We start from the raw sequence: 19,560 nt of genomic DNA, 5'->3' as shown, positions 1-19,560 counted from the left end.
GCTCTTATATATCTATATTTGTATGTGTATTTATATAATAGAGTTAAAGTAAATCTTGATAAAAGTTATATATATATATATATATATATATATATATTTATACATATATATATATATTTATTTATTTATTTTTATTTTTTTTTTTTGTAAATTCTACAAAATTTAAGTGAAGCTTAGATGTGCTTAAAAAGAATTTTTTTTTTTTTTTTTTTTTCGTTAATTGTAATATATGTATAGTCGTATTACAAATGTCGATACCGACTGGCATATCAAGTTAATTTCTTCTACTCTTCTCCTTTGTCGATATTAACACCGATAACACAATTAATAAACGTTAAGATCACATCGTATTTATAGAATTATTTTTAATTTGTTTTTTTCTTGATTATTTGTTTGAATTAAATAATTAATTACTTTTTATTATAACTATTTATTTTTATTTATTTTTTCTTTGTATCACCACAATTTGTAATACTTGGAATTCTTTATATTAAATAAAAAAGTTAAAAGAAAAAAAAAAAAAAACATGTAGAAAACAACAATTGTTAAAAAAAATAAATTATTAAAATTTTAAAAACTTGGAAACATGAACAATTCACAATAAATGAAGTATTTTTATTATATATAAATAATTAAAATTGTTTTTTTTTTTTTTTTGTTTTCACTTTTGTTTTCTTTAAGGAAATTATCACTTGAATTATGAAAGGCTTTTAATTTTACTTTTACTTTTTAGTTTTATTAAGGTAATCTTCTCTCTCTAGTGTCGTTTGTTATTGCGTTCCATTATTAACAATAGAGAAATTAAATTTGGCTTGAACCCAATATATATATATATATATTCCTTTTTTTTTCCTTTTTTCTTTTTTTTTTTTTTCTATATATATATACCCACCTTAGTGGTTAGTGGTAGCTTATGTTGAAAGGAGAAAGTTATGTCAAAGAAGTCGTATATTGCGTACAATATTTGAACTTATAATTTTTATACAGTGTAACAGCAGCGGAGAGGGGGTGCACTATGTTTAAACAACTCTCTTATTTTTGTAAGAGTGCATTTCCAACAAAACAAATATACAGTCGAGGTTGATGATCCAAAGTCAAGTATAGGATATATTAAGCAGGAGAGTGAGGAGAGATTATAGGCGTACTTAGCTCTTCTTACTTCATTCCAATAAACGCAAGCGTCAAGCCAAGTTATAACGAAAGTTTTCAGAGTGCAATGTGGGAATCGACATAGACCCGACCTATGCAGAGATTTAACTCAATTTCAATCTTGTGAAGAGAATTATTTATAAATGAAATTCGATTCGTTTTCCGTCATAGTAATCGTGACAGAGAGACAAACAGACAGATAGAAAGATAGACAAAACAAGGGCAATTCAGTTTCGCTATATTCATGCATAACGGGATCTCTGATTCCCATATGATTTCATGCGTTACTAGCTTTTGTCACATAACTATCGTTAACCACTGTGGTGGATATACAAGTAGACGTTTTTATATATATATATATGTATGTATGTATGTATGTATGTATGTATGTATGAATGAATGTATGTGTAAGAATATTTATCTGTATATTTGTTTCGCATGGGCGTTCTTCTTTTTGTTGCTCGTATGTATATTTCGTTTGCATTTCCATAAGTAGTTGAGTAGGTTAAGATTATTTCTTATTGTTTACTATCAACTGAGTTTTGATTTATTTGTAACTTTTTTATTGGTCTATATATAGGGGAAATATGTGTTAGTTTTCTTCTCTTTTTTCGCACCCTTCTTTATTATATTTTTTAAATTTTTTTCTAAGTAATTGCAATAAATTCATTAAAGAGACTCTCGTGAGGCAAAAAATGTTAATAAAAAAATAATCAACATTTCTATTTTTAATAAAATCAATTGTTTAAAATTTTGGGTTTTTTTTCAACACAAAAAGATTGTTTTTAATGTTTAAATTTATCGCCCTGTTTGCTTTTATTTTTTACAGAAATTTTAAAATTGTATTAATTTGTATTTTTTTTTTAATTTTTTTTTTTTTTTTTATTATTGGTCTCTAAATTTTACATATTGGATATTTTTATTTATTTATTTATTTATTTTTTTCTTTTCTTCTCTTTGCGTGAATATATGTACGTCTAATATAACTTATAAGATACCATTGTAATAAATAATAAATAATTTTGAAGATATTTCTACGAGATAAAAAGCAAAACGTAATTTTTTTTTTTTTTAAGATTTGAAGAGAAAATGATCACAATTAAAAGCGTAAAAATCACAAATTACAAATGACATGAAACAACTTGAAATCTTTTTTAGTTATAAATTTATACAAATTATAGAAGCAACGAATTGTTCTATTAGCTTATCCCAAGAACCCCGAGAATTGGTTTGGTATATGCTTTGTTCTTCAGTTTAAAAAAAAAAAAAAAAACGGGCCAGAAATATATAAAATACGTTATCAAAATGATGAGCCGAAACGATTTAACCATCTGCCGTAATCAGGCACAAAGATTCAATTAATTAAGGTAAGAAACTTTCATTCTCGCCTTCTCGCATTCAAAAAAATACTCACAATAGTTCAAAAGATTGCATTTACAGATTCAAAAATTGATCTTAAATTGGTTAGCAATGTCTTGTCAACACTACCGCAAAGTTGATAGCCTCAAGTATGTCTTAACCTTAATTTGAGATATTGATTGGAAAGATTGGGCCTCATACCAAAGTCGACTATAAGACTGACGGTCTCGATTAATATATACAAGTATATTTGGCTCGCAATATCTTTATAATTAATTCCAAAACGAACCTTGGACGCTAGTGCTTCTAAAGACTTTAGTCTTGAAACTTATTTCTCCGCTTAAATTAATAATAACAATAATAATAATAATAATAATAATGATAAAGAAATGTGTGTGCATAGTTCTAGTTGATCAACTTTAGCGATTGTGATGATTTTGAAATTTCACTTGAATCAGTTTTTCAAATTCGATTTGAATTTCAATGTCCAGAGGCATAGTATTTCTTTCGATAATGCCATCGTGTAAACATTTCTAATGGATGTAAAATTGATTTTTGAGTTTTATTGGAATAGATCAATATGAAAGAAAACTATTTCTTTATATTAAAACAATTGACGCGTTGCTAGAAAAGCGCACTTAATCTAAATCTAAATAATAATAATAAGAGAAAAATTACGTTTACTGGTTAAGGGTGTACTATTTGTTTGGATATTTGTTTGGAAGCTACGAACATTAAGAAAATTAAATTAAAAATTATGTTATAAATTATTGAGAAATAAAGTTTGGAAAAACTTTGCGAGCTTTCGAACTTTCTAAAGTTTCTCCTATGGTATTATTATTATTATTATTATTACAAGTTCAATATTTTGAAGGGCCCATGAAAAATACCAAATGTCAAAGAGGAAAACCGAAATGCCCCTCCCTATAAAGGAAGCTGGCTGAATTGCAATGGTAGCGGTTTTTTTATAAAATTCTCGGTTAAAATCAAATGGCAGAGCAATTTAAACCAGAGTCTGCCGTCTAACATCTTGTGCATATAAAATATTGCGAGCTACAAAAATTTGCAAATAAAGCATATCGTGGAAGTTTTTTGTATTATTATTACGGTTTCATTACAATTTAGAAAAGATATTCGAACACGCCCTATGTAATGATAAACGGAAAAAGCGTCTACAGTCCGAGCAGTCCGAGCAGTCCGAGTCTTAGATGACTTATGAATGTATGTTTCGACAAGGCATTTTGTTCGAGAAGACTCCAATGACAAGGCGTAGTAGCTGGGTGATCGAATCCAACTATTTTTGCTTCAATTTATTGCAAGCTTATAGCTAAGCCAACATTGTCAACACCACCATGGACTGACTGAATTGATGATCGTATTGTTTAACGAACCTCATACGATATACATGTCGGCCGCAAATAATTCAAAGCGAAAATAACTCCCTGTCCTAAAAGAAACGATCATTGTTTTATAGGCGTGTCTTTTGCCCCTTTCAATTAGTTCGATTTGCTACTAACAAGAACTCGAAGGAATATCAATATCCACCATTGTAATCACATCAGACATACCTATAGCAGTTTTTAAAGTTTATATATCTAAGCAGCTAGCTGCAATTTTTACTCGGCTCATAACGGGAACTGATATCTTATCTCTGACGGGCATAAAGAGACTGTGCATCAAGATACTAATCTTAAGATTTGTTGCAATTAAAATTTCAAATATTTCCTACAAATTCAGAAAATATATATATGTATACAAATACATGTATATTTAATTAGTTTCATGTAATGCAAAACGGAAGCAAGCAGTAGACATGAAGTAACGTATATTACACGTGCATATTCAAATTTGAAGCAAGATTCATCAAGATCCATAAATGCCAACGAAATTGATTTATATTTTGAATTTGAAGACAAAAAAAAAAGCTATATTTTCGATTCAATTCCAACTGTTTTGTAAGAGCGTAAGAACAAAACAAGCCTTGTAAACTGGTAAGAAGTCGCAAAGATTGTAAAGCTTTTTATGTTCAAGATGCTCGTTCTTGTGATTGCGTGCGTAGACAGACCCTTATTACATATATGATCACACATATGAAAGGGCACTCGACGTGACGGCCAAACATTTACATATTAACATATTAACAAGTCAACTAGGATTTGCGCACCCGGCCAATGCCAGCTCTCCATCTTAACATTTACAATTATGGCCATTCCATTGGTTCCTGCTACGGCTTGAAATGCTTGAAAAACATTCACCTTCATACTTCTTATCTGAAAGAATGTTGAAAGACAAAAGGCGTTACAATGGATAACGCCATTGCTAAATCAATTTTCTTAACAATCTATGTTTGATTTTTCTCCGAAGTTAGGCAGAAAAAAATTGTTCAACTAATCCGCAAATTGCAAGCTTACTGTTGGACCATTTCTTATGCATGGGTTTTCGGATAACGAAAACTAAACACATGCCCTTGCTGCGGTAGTGGGCTTGACTTAAACTTGTACTCGAAACATTAGTGCAAGTGAGTCGAGAACGAAACAATGATCATTTAACAATCTTCAAGAGCATCGCCCAATTCTTTTTTTAATCGCTGCAAGGGTTGAGCGTCGATTTCGAGAAATAAATAATCGAATTATTGAAAACGAAGGTCGATGAGTGAGTGGCACTTGTAATGGAATTTAAACTTTTTTGAAAACGAATCTTCCTTTGTCAAATTATGCGGATACAAAAGTTTACTTATAATAAGGCGAAAGTAGATTTATTACGTATTCAAAGAAATTCCCCTCACTATAATTGGGGTTGCTTCATAAAACATATCTGACGCGTTAACGTGTTGACGCTCATTTTGAAATCACTGAGTGCTTCTTTTATGCATAATAGAGGATTGCTGTAGACTTCGCGTGCATCTGCAAGCTCACACAATGGATGTCACAATGACATCAATCATTTACTTAAACAGTTTGAATTTTCCCGAAATTTTGGATATAGATAACTTAGGTATTGGTGCGATTCAACGACGTAAGCTGCAGTTGCTTTTTACGGGCTTTTGTTCAGTTTACGAAACCGTTGAAAAGTGGTCTGCGAAATTATGGGCAAAACTTTTGTAGCCATGAAACCAATTCCAACGAACATTCGCATAGGTCCATCTGTCTTCCGCAAAAATAAAAAAGGAAATCATTTTCAGCTTGGGCTGAGAAGGTTCATCGCACTCGGCATATTCTCCAGGTGTGATCAGGCGCCTCTTCCGTTTACCACTTATTCAGATCGATGCAGTGTTGTCTAGCCGATCAGCGATTCACTGAAAATGAAAATGAAAATGTCCGAAAATGCGTCGATCGCTATTGCGTCTGCATCTATTAAGCTAACCGATGAATGGCAAAAGATGCCAGATTGCTAAGTTTTGTAACAAGGCTACTATAAATATTGTTGAATTTTATCAAGAACGCCAGGAACTTATATATAAACCTATTGTAAGCAGTCCCTATGGCAATAATAATCTGCACACAGTACTTGATAAGAAGATAGATAAATTCTCAAATAGATTTTTAAGAAATTTTTCAGCATCTCGTAGGTTTATTAACTAAAATGACATTAAAATAGTAGTCCGTCTTGCTTGTACGTTTCTTTCTTTTTTTTCCCCTTTTTTTTTGAGAATTTGTGGACAAATTTCGCAGACAAAGTTGTCTGTAAGATTGAAGCTTAAGGCCGTAAAAGGAAAAGGAAAGATTATTACATTGTTCGTAATTGGAGTTCTTGGACCCAGTTCGCTCATCTTTCGACCTTTCAACGGACGAACAATCGAGAAAGATAGCAAAATCGACTTCACTATTCACAATGATCACATACATACATGATGGGAACCAACTCTCTGAAGCATACAAATATTTGGAAAATTCAATGAGCTTCCTAGGGCGGATACAATGAAATTATGGAGAACTTTTAAACTTAAGGTACATTAAAGACATATACGAAACGGTTGTATGTAGTCTTAGCGAATGACAGCATTCCCAGTTATACTGTTAAAATCAATTTAATTGAAAATCAAAAATCACGAAATAAAATAAATGTATAAAATCGATCGAATTGAAAATCGAAACGTGTCGACGAAAATGATGCGTAGAATTAATTGATTCCCGAGTTTGTGTCGTTCTCCAACTGCCAGAATTACTAAAGAATTAGCCTTTAAATAAAAACAAAAAAATAAATAAATAAACTCTAGCACATATTTGTTCGTGTAAATATTACTACAAAGTTATGCGATAATATATATTAATAAAAAATATGTAATACGTAAGCATGTCTTTTTACTGTTTTCTGTTGTATTAAATTTAATATATATATTTTGCTATTGTTGTTGTTGTCTCTTTTCTTTGATTTTCTCTTTTTCTTTGCAGGAAAAGTATTTATTTAAAATGTTTTTGCCCGTTTTCTTCACATAAATATTCATATCAAGAAAATTGTTTACTTTTTTTTCTTCGTTTTCTTTTTGTTTTTTGATTACAGTGGAAAAATAATATTTCTTTACATGTACTGTTTAAATATATATATATTTATAATTATAAATAAAGGATAATATTATAGTATTACTAAGTTATAAGCGTAAATAACAAAAAAAAAAAAAAAAAAAAAAAAAAAAAAAAAAATGAACGAAAAAATAATAAAAGTAGTAATAATTAGGAAAAATTCAGAACCAAAACAAAACACATTTCACGGATGACATAAAAAATAAAATAGTTATTGATTTGTTTTCAAATTTTTTCAAGGGCTAAACTGAATTTCAGTAATAAAGCTTTATTATTTTTTTTTTTTTTGAACACAAAAAAGGGATCACTAGAATTAAATACGAAAAAATTCTAAAAAAAAAAAAAATTAAAGAATGATTTCTTTTTTTTTTTTTGATTTGGTGCTGGTTTCTGTAATCAATTTTTGTTTGAAAAAAGAAAAAATAGTAACAAAATTTTGTATAAAAAATAGGAATTATTTTGAATCTAAAAAAAAAGAAAATATTGTGAAATTTTTCCTTTTATACTCTTGCGGATCAAAGAAGCCATTGGATTTCTTTTTTCTTTGTTTTGTTTTGTATTTTCTTTATTTCTTTTTTCTTTTTTCTTTTTTTTCTTTTTTTTTTTTGTTGTAACAAGAGTAAATGAAACTTTTTTCTGCAGCCTTTTTTGTAAAGTACGTAGGAGGAGGATTTTTTTATTTTTATTTTTTGGATTCGTTGCTTTAAAAGTTTAGAGGAAGGTATTTTTAATATTAATTTTTTCACATGTATTCATTCACTTACTACGCATTTATTGTTGTTGTGTTATTATTGGGTTTTTTATTTTTATTATTATTATTATTATTATTATCATTATTTGTAATTTATAAAGTTTCACAAATCTCTTTACTTTAATTTAGATTTTATTTTAAAAAAGGATTTGCGATATTTGTTTATTTATTTTTTCTCATTTTGTTTTTCTTAAATTCTTCTTTTTATTTTTAGTTTTTGTGAATCGTTAGAATACTTTCTTTTTAGTTAAGGTGTATGCTGCTGTTGGTTTAGAAGTTAATAGTAATAGTAGTTATTTTGCTGCTATTTGTTGTGATTACAGTATTATTCACACACATGTATTGTTGTGGTTTTGATTAAATTGATTGATGGGAGAATAACTGAAATTCTTTTAATCATCGTAATCTTCGCCAAAATCGCTTTCATCGCTGGTGCTTGCAAGAAAATCCAGGAAACTCAAATCGCGCTGCTCCAGAAACTCGTACAAATAGATCTATAAACGGAGATGAAAAATTATAGAGAAAAAAAAAAAAAAAAACTGCGAGTGAATTTTGTTTACTCATATTATTTAAGAATTCAAATTTTACTTTCTTTCTATCCTATATGACACATATACGTAGTGTATAATGCACACATCATCGTGAGCAAGGAGTTACGCAGAAATTTATGCGAATCAAAATCATGACCGAATCATTTTCAAGCACTTTTATAAATTCGTTCAACACATTTGTTAAACGTTTTTAAGAAAGGGCGTCAAGCGCTGAACACAATCAGTTAGCGGGTTATGTGCTCAACTGTACATAATACGTAAGTACGTCCGTACAATCAATTAAATCATATTTTGACATTCGAGGGTATGATGCAATATACGCAAAACCATTCATTCTGTCCAGGCGCCGTTTCATTTTATCTCAAAGATTCATCTCTTTGCGCTTTGCGTTTTACGCCACAATCATACAGATTTACTCGCTAAATTATACCAGAAGATTTGGTTGGCCCCTTAAGGTCGCGAGGAAATTGCTTCTAAATCTTGACGAACAATGAGAAATGAGCTCAGCACAGCACAGCAGAGAATCATTATCATCATCAGCCCGCATTTCATGCTCCAACCTAGCAATATCTATAAGTGCGAAGAACGCTTGCAACAACAACCGATGCAACTGAGGCAGAAAATGGTCGCAATATGCGTAAACAAATATGATAAAATGATTTCTTAACATCAAGACGTTGAACTATGTATTTTAAATTCATCCAGAAAGCGCATCTTAGCATTGGATGTTGCTTTCAAACGGGCAAAACATAAATGTCTAGAGCAAGACCATTATTTAGACGATACAATAGCGCACTTCAGTGCGTTACAAATTCTAGCAAATCTAATGAATCTGTGACCTTATAAGGAACACAAAAAATTCGAATAGATTTTAGATTAATATCTTCTTTAGCGTATACAGAATAGATATGAATAAAACATTTCTCGAACATTTCATTTATACCCTGCGCCACTTCAAGTGCAAGGATGTATTAAGTTTGTGTGCGGAAAGGATTTTAGATAGACCCATTATAAAAATCCCATTTTGAAAATTATTCAGATCGGAACGCTCGTTATGCCACTTCTAATATAACGCCTATATGAGTAATCGTATTAAACGAAGTGCTGCACGCCATTTTTAAAGGTGAGCCGTGGCCGTCCGCCTATAACGTTTTTACTTCTTCTACTTTCTACTTAAAAACTGTATTCCAAAGGTCGATTGCATACCAACATAGAACGGAGCTTATGCCAAAACTAAGTGGAAAAGACCATAATCGTTACTTTTAGAAAGCCTTCGACATCGCTAGTCTGTTCTGATGGCTTGCAAAAGCAATTAATTCTAAAAATTAAATTCAGCCAATAATAGGCAAATAGATATGCGACCCAGAATAACGCGCGCAACCTACCTTTTGCACGAAATGCATCTCACTGCTGTGATGGTGAATGAAAGTAAATAAATTCATGTAAAGAAAGCACAAATACAAGTAAAAGGAAAAAACCTGCGTTGAGTGTCCGTATTTGCATTTTATGCTTATTCTCACACTTCAACTATCTATAGCTAAGTTAACTAAAACAAGTGAGAAAATTACATTCGGTCGTGACCGAATTTTTCATACCCATGACTGTCATCTTAAAAAAGATGAAACAAGCAAAGGAGCAAAATTTTCGTGCTTTACAATAAGAAGTGGTGCGGCTGATTTTTTCTATCGTCCAAGAATTTGTTTACTTTATAGAGTTTTTGACGCTTGTTTCTGTGCCTTATAAAGTGTTGCAAAAAAAAAAAAAAACTTTAATAGACTATAACACTGGGTAGGCGTGGCCGTGTTTTCGATTTTTGTACACCACACCATCGCCTATTGAATATGCACTTAAATTTTTGTGCATTTAGCTGATACAGTTTATGGATAATCAGAAGAAAACCAATTTTTTATCCCTTTTGAAAAACAGAGGTGTCCACAGTTTACGTAGTACTGTAAGCGCGTCTTTCGACCGATTCAGACCATTTCGAGTACCAATCTGCGTGCAAGAATTTCCTATGTTTTTTTTGCCGACCTTGAAGTTTATTGCTCACTTCTGCAGCCAGCAGAATGTTTACCACAGACATTGCACAGACGGACATGGTTAAATCGATAAAGAATTTGATGCTGATTATAAATATACTTTGTTTTCACAAAATGAATATATCTCTCTCCCAACTTTCGATGATGGATATAAACATATGCGTAAAGTCTTAGCTAGCTGTCCATTTAAATGCTTGCGATCGCCGATGCTAACAATAGTGGAATTATATAAATATTATATAAAGTATAACGTTTTTAATAATGGTTCCCAAAACGGGAACGACCAGATAATCGCATCAATCATATCATCAGATGCTGGTAACAAAAATACACGATAATCGAAATTTGTCGAGCAATGTTACCAATAGTGCACAACCAAATCGTACTACAGCAAAATCTATGGCAGCTTTATTTGAGAACAAAGGATGCGCAGTAGTAGCAGTAGATTTCCATATCGGAATTCGTGCAAGCCCGCAATACTATTGAACAGTGATTACCTTAACTTGAAGTTAAGAGAAAATGCACGAGATTTATTATTACTTTTTAAGCAAAATCCTGCGGATCCAATTGCAATGTCAGTGCGCGGGAATAACTGAATCAATTCTCCTACGTAGGCAGCGATAAGGAATCTGTAAAATTTCTCATGTTTCATTGCATTAAATACGCTTTTAAGTATTTGATAAATTGAATGCACAGCCTCTCTCTGCAGGGCGGAAAAAAAAAAAAAAAAAAAAAAAAAAAAAAAAAATTGTTTCATGAATAAATATATAAACCAAATTGTAGATGGATGTGTGATAAGCCAATTGTCATAAACTATTGATACAATTGTACTTTAATCGACTCTGATCAGCACTTTGTTGCTAAAATTTGTGAAATTTGTCTGATTGTTGCATACATTCGCACAACTTAATATACCTTTGTACCGAAAGCGAAGTACGGTAAAAAAAAACCATTTGCGAATTATTTTCATTTGGTAAAATGCCCCAAGACCCTCTTTCTCTCTTTTCCTCGCCTCAAAAACATTTATGGTAAATGCCAATGCTTTATTGGAATTAGAGAATCGAATCGACACATGTTCACACCGATGTCTATATATTCTGTCTCCTCTCGAGACCGCTTTCTACAAACAAATCAATTTTTGATATCAATGTCAAATGATTTACAGCGTCTCTAAAGCACGATTGCACGGTTATATAAGAAACGCCACTCTACCTATATAGGCGATGCGACTTTATCACCTCTTAACAAGACAGGCACACATACGAATGGTTCTATAATTAAATGATAGATAGATGTATGTATACATGTTCCATCCAAACTTTTATATATCCATTCACCACGAATTGCCGAATGTTGAGTTCAATGCAAAACCACGTTAATTCATATCCCTCAATTTACGTTTAATGACAGTAGGGAAACGGTTAACTCTCAAAAAGCCAATCATATGCGAGCTTGTAATTATGGCCACCTCTTAATCACTATCTATCTAACCAAATAACACAAATTCGAGCAGAATTTAATTTTTTTTTTAATTCTTCGTATTGGCCGCGCTATTGCAACACTCACGTAGTAAATCTTTTTGAGAGAGAATCTCAACTAATTTCATCCGATTAGAATGAAGCTATTACCGCACGCTAAACATATATATAGTTACTGTTGAATCTATTGCAGTATTAGAAGTACAATTTTTGTGCTCCTTTTGACGCATCTCAATGCCTCAAACTCTTCCACAAAAATCGACTGGTATATCAAAGCGTTAAATCCATAATCGCTAATCTAATTTCATCTATATTAATTTTCGTAATTTTGTAACTCGAACTGAGATGGCGCCAAGTAGCCAGTTTCAATATTAATTTTTCATTTTTTTTGTTTATAAATCTAAAAAAGTAATAATACAATATTTAAAATTTCCACATCTGGCAAACAATGAAAAGAGATTTCAACTGAATATATCAAGGCTAATTTTTGCAACTTTTAACTTGGAGGACGAATGAATAACTTTTAAGTGTATACAAGATAAGTTGAAAGAGAAAGAGTATTTTGTACTTACGTCAAGCAAATTAATGATTTCATTACTACTGCGATGCATTTTTCGACCTTTTTTGGGACAACCAACATCAACTAAATCGCCGTTAGGTAGAGCATGCTTGTAAAAGCATTTATTGCCAAAGGGACACTTTCCGTCACCCTGAAATGAATAATTTTTATAATTTATGTAATATTCAATATGCACGTTTTTACTCTTTCGCTTACTTTTTTAAAGTATTTGCAATCCTTAACACCCAAAGCCTTGCGATAATCACCCAAAAGTTTCTCTTTCTCTTCTTTCGTTTCAACCCAAAAGGCACTGGGGCAAACAAAATCAGAAGATACGCGACATTCAGGGCAAGATCTGCAAATGCATTCATATTAATTTAAAATTTTACACAGACACAGCACAAAGCACACAGTACACGGCACAAATGAACGGTCCGATTGCCGCAGTCTAGTATATTTTCAACTTGAGCTCGCAAATATCGCTTCCGAATCAAAAAAAAAAAAAAAAAAAAAAAAAAAACAATTCTGGTCAAATGCTAAACTTTAAGGGAAAGGGATGTAACATGGTGATAGAAAAAATTTCTAAAAGATTCGTATTGACAATAATAAAGAAAAATGTAATATACATAAATGACTTATAAATCAATCCTGCACTTATCCGGAAGGATATGAAGCTTCACCAGGGTGCTTGGGCGCGCAGATGGTAGCCCACAAACCAACGAGATATCTGCACTTTTTATATTTACAGTTGTAAATATACCTAGTTAGGTAGGACAACCGATTTAGCAGCTACTGCTTCAATAAACATTTTCAGAAGAAAGAAATCTATGTCGGCTGGAAAATGTCGGAGGGAAATGTCCGTTACTCGTAATGACCGTATCTAAATTAATCCCTCATTGACCCCAAAAAGTATACTAAGATCATCCGGCACCTTCGCAGTCTGACGTTGCGATGACATTGTTCACACCAAAAATACGTCACGTTCGGCAATATCTATCTGTCCATGAAATTTGTTTCGATGTATCAGATTAATGCTCGGAGAATCGTGGAAGTAGAATATGCATTTAAGAAAGGATTAAACGAGAAAGAGAATTTTGTGCATATGATGAATGTGGCAGGACTCCAACGCTCCTTCATATATGTAGTCGCCCAATTGGATTGGGGCACATTGAGGTCTTATCTAATAAGGTAAATAAAGGACCGTGAATGATGAAATGAGCACTCATTCGCTAGGAATATGCGGTAATTTAAAAATACCCAATTTACATCTACAATTTTGTAATACTTGCGATTGTTCAGTTCGAAGTTCGAAAACGATCAATGTGCTAAAAATCAATAAGTGAAGTTTTGTTACCCAATTTTCTGGATTGCACCATAAATTTTGCAAATCGACCAAGTTCGAATGTAAACGCGTGATGCAAATGTTGGGAGGGAAATATCTAACATGGTCAAAAGTAGAAAATTTGATTTGTGTGGAAAGTGGACGCAACTGGTTCATTGACTTGATTAAATGCGTAAAGATCTAAACAAAATAATTAATAAAAAATTTCAATTTTACCGTTGCCCCACTATGAGATGACTGCAACGTGTTGCCCTTGTGAAAGATGCAATATAAGACATACTTAAAATCATACAAGACACAAGTCACCGCTCAATCAACTACTCTCTTCTCTGTCTGTTTCATTGATTTATCAAGACATTAATTAGCATTTCGCATCGATACAATATGAGAAGTACTCCCTGTCTTTAAGGTTAGCAGCATATGGTACATTCCTATGGAATATTACGTATATAATACAAATGATTACGCACCTGGTGATCTTGTGTTCAAATTGTTTAGCTTGACGCCATTTGCGTATGCACTCCAAACAAAAGATATGATTGCAATTGGGTAATATACCAAAGCGCTTCTCACGTCCTGCCTTTTCCATAATCGTGTCGAAGCAAATGCCGCAGGTTTTGTCTTTCGAGCGCGCAATAGCAAATGACAATTCCATGGCTTGCTCATGTTGTTGCAAACATTCCTTTTTATGTTTTTTGCGCTGTGCCTCGTCTTTGGGATGTAAACAGAATTGGTCGCACATTTCACATAACTCCATATGCAAAGAATAACTGCAATACAGACCGAACGGGCAAGGACTTTCAAATGGGCACATTTCTTTCATTGAACCTGGTTCGGCCATATTTAGGACACTAACTCGAGTTGCACCAGTACCGACTACGTCAGCCCATGAACGATTCGAGGACGCTGCCATATCTAGAGCACAGGCTTCGTTCATTATTTCACCCCCAGTGAGATTAGTTTTTGGAACAAATACGGGAGCGTTTACCCAATTACGTCGGCTAGTGCTGGGTTGTTCTTGTACCGGAAACGATGTCGTATTATTAATCATTTCGCCGCACGCCACATCGTGCGAGAAACGACACAACGTACCGAAACGACATATGCCGCGCTGAAAATATTTGCAAATTGCAGGATTTGTAGCCAGCGCCGTGGTGGAAGGGTTTATTTGATTACTATTTGCGAGTATTTGGCTGTTTGAAGATGACGGCTCATTTGTACTGCTTTCAGCTGCTGCTGATGCCAAAGGTAAAGCAGCCGTAGCAGTGGTTAATGACACACTACTCATAACTGTGCTTACTTGCCCGCTTTATTGCTTATAATCAGAAACGGAAGTTGTCCTTGAATGTTTTGCTTGCTTTGCTTGATTCAGAAGAGAAACGTATTACAAGTTTTCTTCTTCTTATTTCAGATGTCGTCTGAGCAATATATCCGCACTTCTTGTAATGGATGTTGCCGCCGCATCCGTAAAATCTGAAAACTGTAAATAATAAAGAACAGAAGATGCTATAATAACTGTTATTAATCATTTTTATCTTTCTTTTCGCATTTCCTTTTTTTTATCGCATTTCCTTGTCTACTTTTTATACATTCTATATTTATTCAAAATCACTATATATATGTGTATGAAAATGTAAATTCTTCTTAACTTTTTTATGCATTTCTTCTGATGATGGCAGCCAAAACTAACAACAACAACAAAATATTTGCCTAGTCATTGCTCTTAGCTGATAACCATTGAATTTTATACTTGATATTGATACGCTCGTAAACTCATTTTTCAAAAAAAGTCCTTTTTTTCTTTTTTATATATTCTTATCTTTCTATAATTTACCTTTTCAATCAATCTGCGATAATATCGTGAAGGTTTTCAATAGGATTTTCTTAAGATGTAATTGCGTTTTGACGAAAATTCAGCAAGCTAGTGTTGCAAAATTGTTAGCTATTTGATTACTTTGGTTACTCTAAGCCGTAAAAGTAATCGTCAACACACTTTACGAAATAATATATATGCATTAACAGATTTTGATATATGCTTGTGCATTAGGATATATCCGTTGTTTAATATTTTATTTCACGATAGGGAATTACATGGATTCATTCAATCGACCGCGCGATTTTGTCATGCATTGCAGTGTATGCACGCTCTTCCTAAGTTATTAAACATAGCAGGCGTTAGATCGCGCCAAAATATGAATGAATTCCAAAAATTTGAAAGCGCAAAAATATTCGTTTTAAAAATTAATATGAATATTAAGCCGTCCTGATTTATATTTACACAAAAAACAAGTACAAACTTTACTTTTCCGACGTTTTTCTCAATGAGAACATATTTGACAATAAATGCACGTGAAGCATACGTATGCCTGTTTGATTGCAGCCCTGTGTGAAGAATTTGCTGATTTTTGCTTTTATTTGCAACGTTATCAGAAATCTAAAACGGAAAGAGAAAATCGCGATTTTATTCAGTGTCCAAAAATTTCCATTTGTATATTAAGCTAGACCTTGCTTCCGTGTTAATAGACTTAATCAGGTCTATCTGCTGTATTTATGATAAAAACATCAGACTAAGGCGATTATTGATGTGTATAAACATAGGAGTATGATTATTTTTGCGTACAAATATTTACTTCGTCGTTCGTACACTTGCCGAACTAAAATTTTTTTTTTATACAATATCGAAATTGCCGCCCTATGGCAGTAGAAGTTTTGGCATGTACTATTGATAACAGACTAGGGAAAATAGTTTGCAGCGTAGGATGCTCATTTAAGTCAGGACCGACAAGCCACAAGACCTTTTCAAGCAGTAATTGATTTCGTGATTTTCCGAAATTTGCGCTGTTTTGAAATCATTACGCATTGCAAGCGTTGAGTAGCATTTTTTGAGGTTTATTAAATCAACTGTTTAATTAAGGGAAGTGATATTTTTAAGAAGAAACAAACTTGATTAATTAAATAAATTTAAAGAAGGCTTTCTTTTAACACTCTTTGTTTTCGATAGTAGGTGTCATTGGTGATAACTGGAAGAAATTGTGAAAGGTGGGACTAGCGGAACGAAAAGATATACAACTATACTGAATTCTTAGAGCGTTACCAGCTGTAGAAAGCAATTTGAGTGATGCCATATTGAAAATTTTCATTTATGCTGATATTACATTACATATTTGCGTAGCTCATTGTAACAGGAGCATTATCAATAATTAGATACAATCTGAAGGGTTTGCTTGGAAAAATGTTGCAAAAATCGACAACTCAATTTTTGGTGCCAGCTGTGCGTAGTCTTGTGCATCGCCGTTGCCAATCGGTGGTTTCTTCACCACCAACCCAAAAGATTTCTACAGCAGTAAGTAATCAAAAACTTTTCAAAAAGGAGAGTTACGTAAACCTTTGCAAATAAAATTAAATATCTCCTTTAGGAAAAAATAATTCTCGGTGGTGGTATGTGTGCTGCTTCCTTAGTTATTCCCGCTTGGGTATTATACCATATCCGGGAATATCGTGGTTTAAAATAAATCGTCCTCAATCTTGCGGCGGACAAATTCAGGTTATGTTTAAACAAGTGATGGAATTCAATACGCAAGAATGTTGAAGTGTGTTTTCTCTCAAATAAATCGATTAAAGTAAAATTATAAAATAGAGTTTTATTTCACGCACATTTTTATTCAAGCGGCTCAATATGCCAAGGTGTTCTGCGACAAATTAGTTTAGTTAATGCAATCTTATTCAAGCCAAATGCTAAATGATTATTTTCGGAATCGCCCACAACTCTACTTTTTGTCGGCATTGCCTTCAGACTTTTTATCTTTATCCTTCTCTCTGCTCAAAGAACCCACTGCGTCACGCACGGCCTCGGAGTGTGGATCAACGCCGGGCAAATTTTCCAATACACTTTGTAGAAAAGCAGGATCACCAATAACTTCAGAATAATCTTCATCTATATCCATTGCAGCGCTTTCTTCTGTCTTAGGGCGTTTAGCCTGCTGAGTAACAGTGTCATCTGGTACAAAGAATTGCATATGCCTGTTATCTGAAGAAGTTTAGAAAAGCATTTCTTTACCTGCATCTTGCATAGACATTTGCATGGCGAATGCTATCTGCTCTTCTTCAGTCATATTAGCAAAATCAGGCAAATTATCATCATTCTATATGGATATGGAATGAATATATATATATATATTGAATATATATATGTGGATATATGGATGTATATATGTTAAAAAAATATATAAAATGAACATATATACGCAATAAAAATGTGCTTCCTTTATTTATTTACCTGCTCACTAGACATGGCCAAAGCGCGTTGCAACATAGCTTCCTCTGAATTCGGTTCGTTAACTGAGGCGGCAGTGGCAGTAGTAGTAACAATTGGTTCCTCGCCACCATCATTTCTACTTGCTTCACTACCGCCAGAAGCATTGGAATTGGCTAAAGCCCGACGTTGTTCCTCTTCTTGACGTGCTCGCTGTTCCTCCATAGACACACGTAATGCTAAAGCCAACTCTGGATCTTCGTTCGGATCAACGCCAAACTCAAAACCGGCGCCACCCAGGCCAGCTCCCCCCATACCATCTTCTCCCTGAATAATAGGTGAGGTCAACAAAGCATCTGACAAGCCAGAACCCCTTGGCACACTGACCAAATGGGAACCGGTGCCATCTTTGCCATTTAAAGTATTGATAAAAGCTTGCAATATTTCATTGTTATTGGAATGATCTCCAAAACTAACAATATCTACATTGACCTTTTCCTTTTTCAAACGTTTTGCCAACTTGACCAATTCTGTCTCCTCGTTGCTGACAGGGGAGCCCACAAATACAACAATACGCATTTTGTGATTTTTACCTTGACGATGTTTCAAAACCAGCTAAAATTGTCAATTCATATGAGCTTTGACCAAACATAACAAGATTAAAAACTCACATGAGCAATGCGAACACCTGTCAAGAGATTAATTTCTCCTTTGGGCTGTATTAAATGCATTTTTGAAAATATACGTCCTACATCACTGGTTAATGTGGCCAAAACCTCCACAGTACTATAAAATACAAATCAATCTTAATTGCATAGACTTTCAAAAGCAATAAACTTCTTTAACGTACTTGGCGTAGGTCATTAAGCCCACATTGTTTTCAGGATTAGAACGTACTTTTGTTAGACACACCAAATTGATGCCATCTTTTTGCACATTTAGACGTGTAGGAAAGTAATCACCATTGCGCTGATAATCACTGTTATCAAAACTAAAAGCATAAAAACAAGATATAATTAAAAATTACGAGCATACAATAGCAAATGCAAAGGAAGGCAAATAGCAAGAGGCCTTATATTCTATATTTTTTGCTCAAATTTAAATTTCATTTGTATAATGAATATCAATTAAAAATAATAATTTTTACAATAAAATTAGCTCACCAGATCATAGTACTCTCCAGAACCATTTTTGTTAGTTTTCTTACTTTTCGCTTGTCATCAAAGCTGACACAATCAAAAATTCTAATTTAATCTGTCTGTTTATATGCGAAAAGTTAACAATCACAATTTTCAATCCAAAAATACAACCCTAAACGTACTTAATTCATTGATATTCTCGAAAGTACTTTAGATTAGACAACTAGACGAAGAATTCCGCATTTATGACTTAGAATAGTAGCACGCGAAAGTAAGCCAGTTTAAAAGTAAAAAAGCAGTAGAAAAAACCTGAATAAACAGAGTCTTGAATTATATTAAGAATGGACGGAAAAATTAAAAAACCAAAAGTAAAGCCGTTGCAAGTTAAAGCAAGATATCGTTTGCAAGTAGTTTATGCTGT

General features: G+C 32.8%; 3 protein-coding genes across 3 annotated transcripts; 1 reads left to right on the top strand and 2 right to left on the bottom strand.

The window, feature by feature from the left end:
• Nucleotides 1–7,925: 7,925 nt before the first annotated feature.
• On the bottom strand, nucleotides 7,926–15,683 carry LOC119631723 (probable E3 ubiquitin-protein ligase makorin-1). Its single transcript, XM_038024177.1, has 5 exons — nucleotides 15,583–15,683; nucleotides 14,219–15,228; nucleotides 12,623–12,761; nucleotides 12,420–12,557; nucleotides 7,926–8,273 (listed from the first exon to the last, which is right to left on the bottom strand). Exons 2-5 carry the CDS (start codon nucleotides 15,034–15,036, stop codon nucleotides 8,172–8,174), a joined length of 1,197 nt encoding a protein of 398 aa, XP_037880105.1. The 5' UTR covers nucleotides 15,037–15,228; nucleotides 15,583–15,683; the 3' UTR covers nucleotides 7,926–8,171.
• Nucleotides 15,684–16,891: 1,208 nt separating this feature from the next.
• On the top strand, nucleotides 16,892–17,377 carry LOC119631483. Its single transcript, XM_038023737.1, has 2 exons — nucleotides 16,892–17,091; nucleotides 17,165–17,377. The coding sequence occupies exons 1-2, from the start codon at nucleotides 16,981–16,983 to the stop codon at nucleotides 17,258–17,260; spliced, it is 207 nt and encodes a 68-aa protein (XP_037879665.1). The 5' UTR covers nucleotides 16,892–16,980; the 3' UTR covers nucleotides 17,261–17,377.
• Nucleotides 17,378–17,387: 10 nt separating this feature from the next.
• On the bottom strand, nucleotides 17,388–19,236 carry LOC119631482 (26S proteasome non-ATPase regulatory subunit 4). The gene is made up of 6 exons (XM_038023736.1): nucleotides 19,164–19,236; nucleotides 18,851–18,991; nucleotides 18,672–18,786; nucleotides 18,025–18,615; nucleotides 17,806–17,890; nucleotides 17,388–17,745 (listed from the first exon to the last, which is right to left on the bottom strand). Exons 1-6 carry the CDS (start codon nucleotides 19,187–19,189, stop codon nucleotides 17,516–17,518), a joined length of 1,188 nt encoding a protein of 395 aa, XP_037879664.1. The 5' UTR covers nucleotides 19,190–19,236; the 3' UTR covers nucleotides 17,388–17,515.
• Nucleotides 19,237–19,560: the final 324 nt, after the last annotated feature.

The sequence above is a fragment of the Glossina fuscipes genome, unplaced genomic scaffold (genome assembly GCF_014805625.2).
Source record: "Glossina fuscipes isolate IAEA_lab_2018 unplaced genomic scaffold, Yale_Gfus_2 1, whole genome shotgun sequence".
Lineage (NCBI taxonomy): Eukaryota > Metazoa > Arthropoda > Insecta > Diptera > Glossinidae > Glossina > Glossina fuscipes.
Note: the sequence above shows the minus strand (reverse complement) of the source record. Positions and strands in the feature narration are given on the sequence as shown.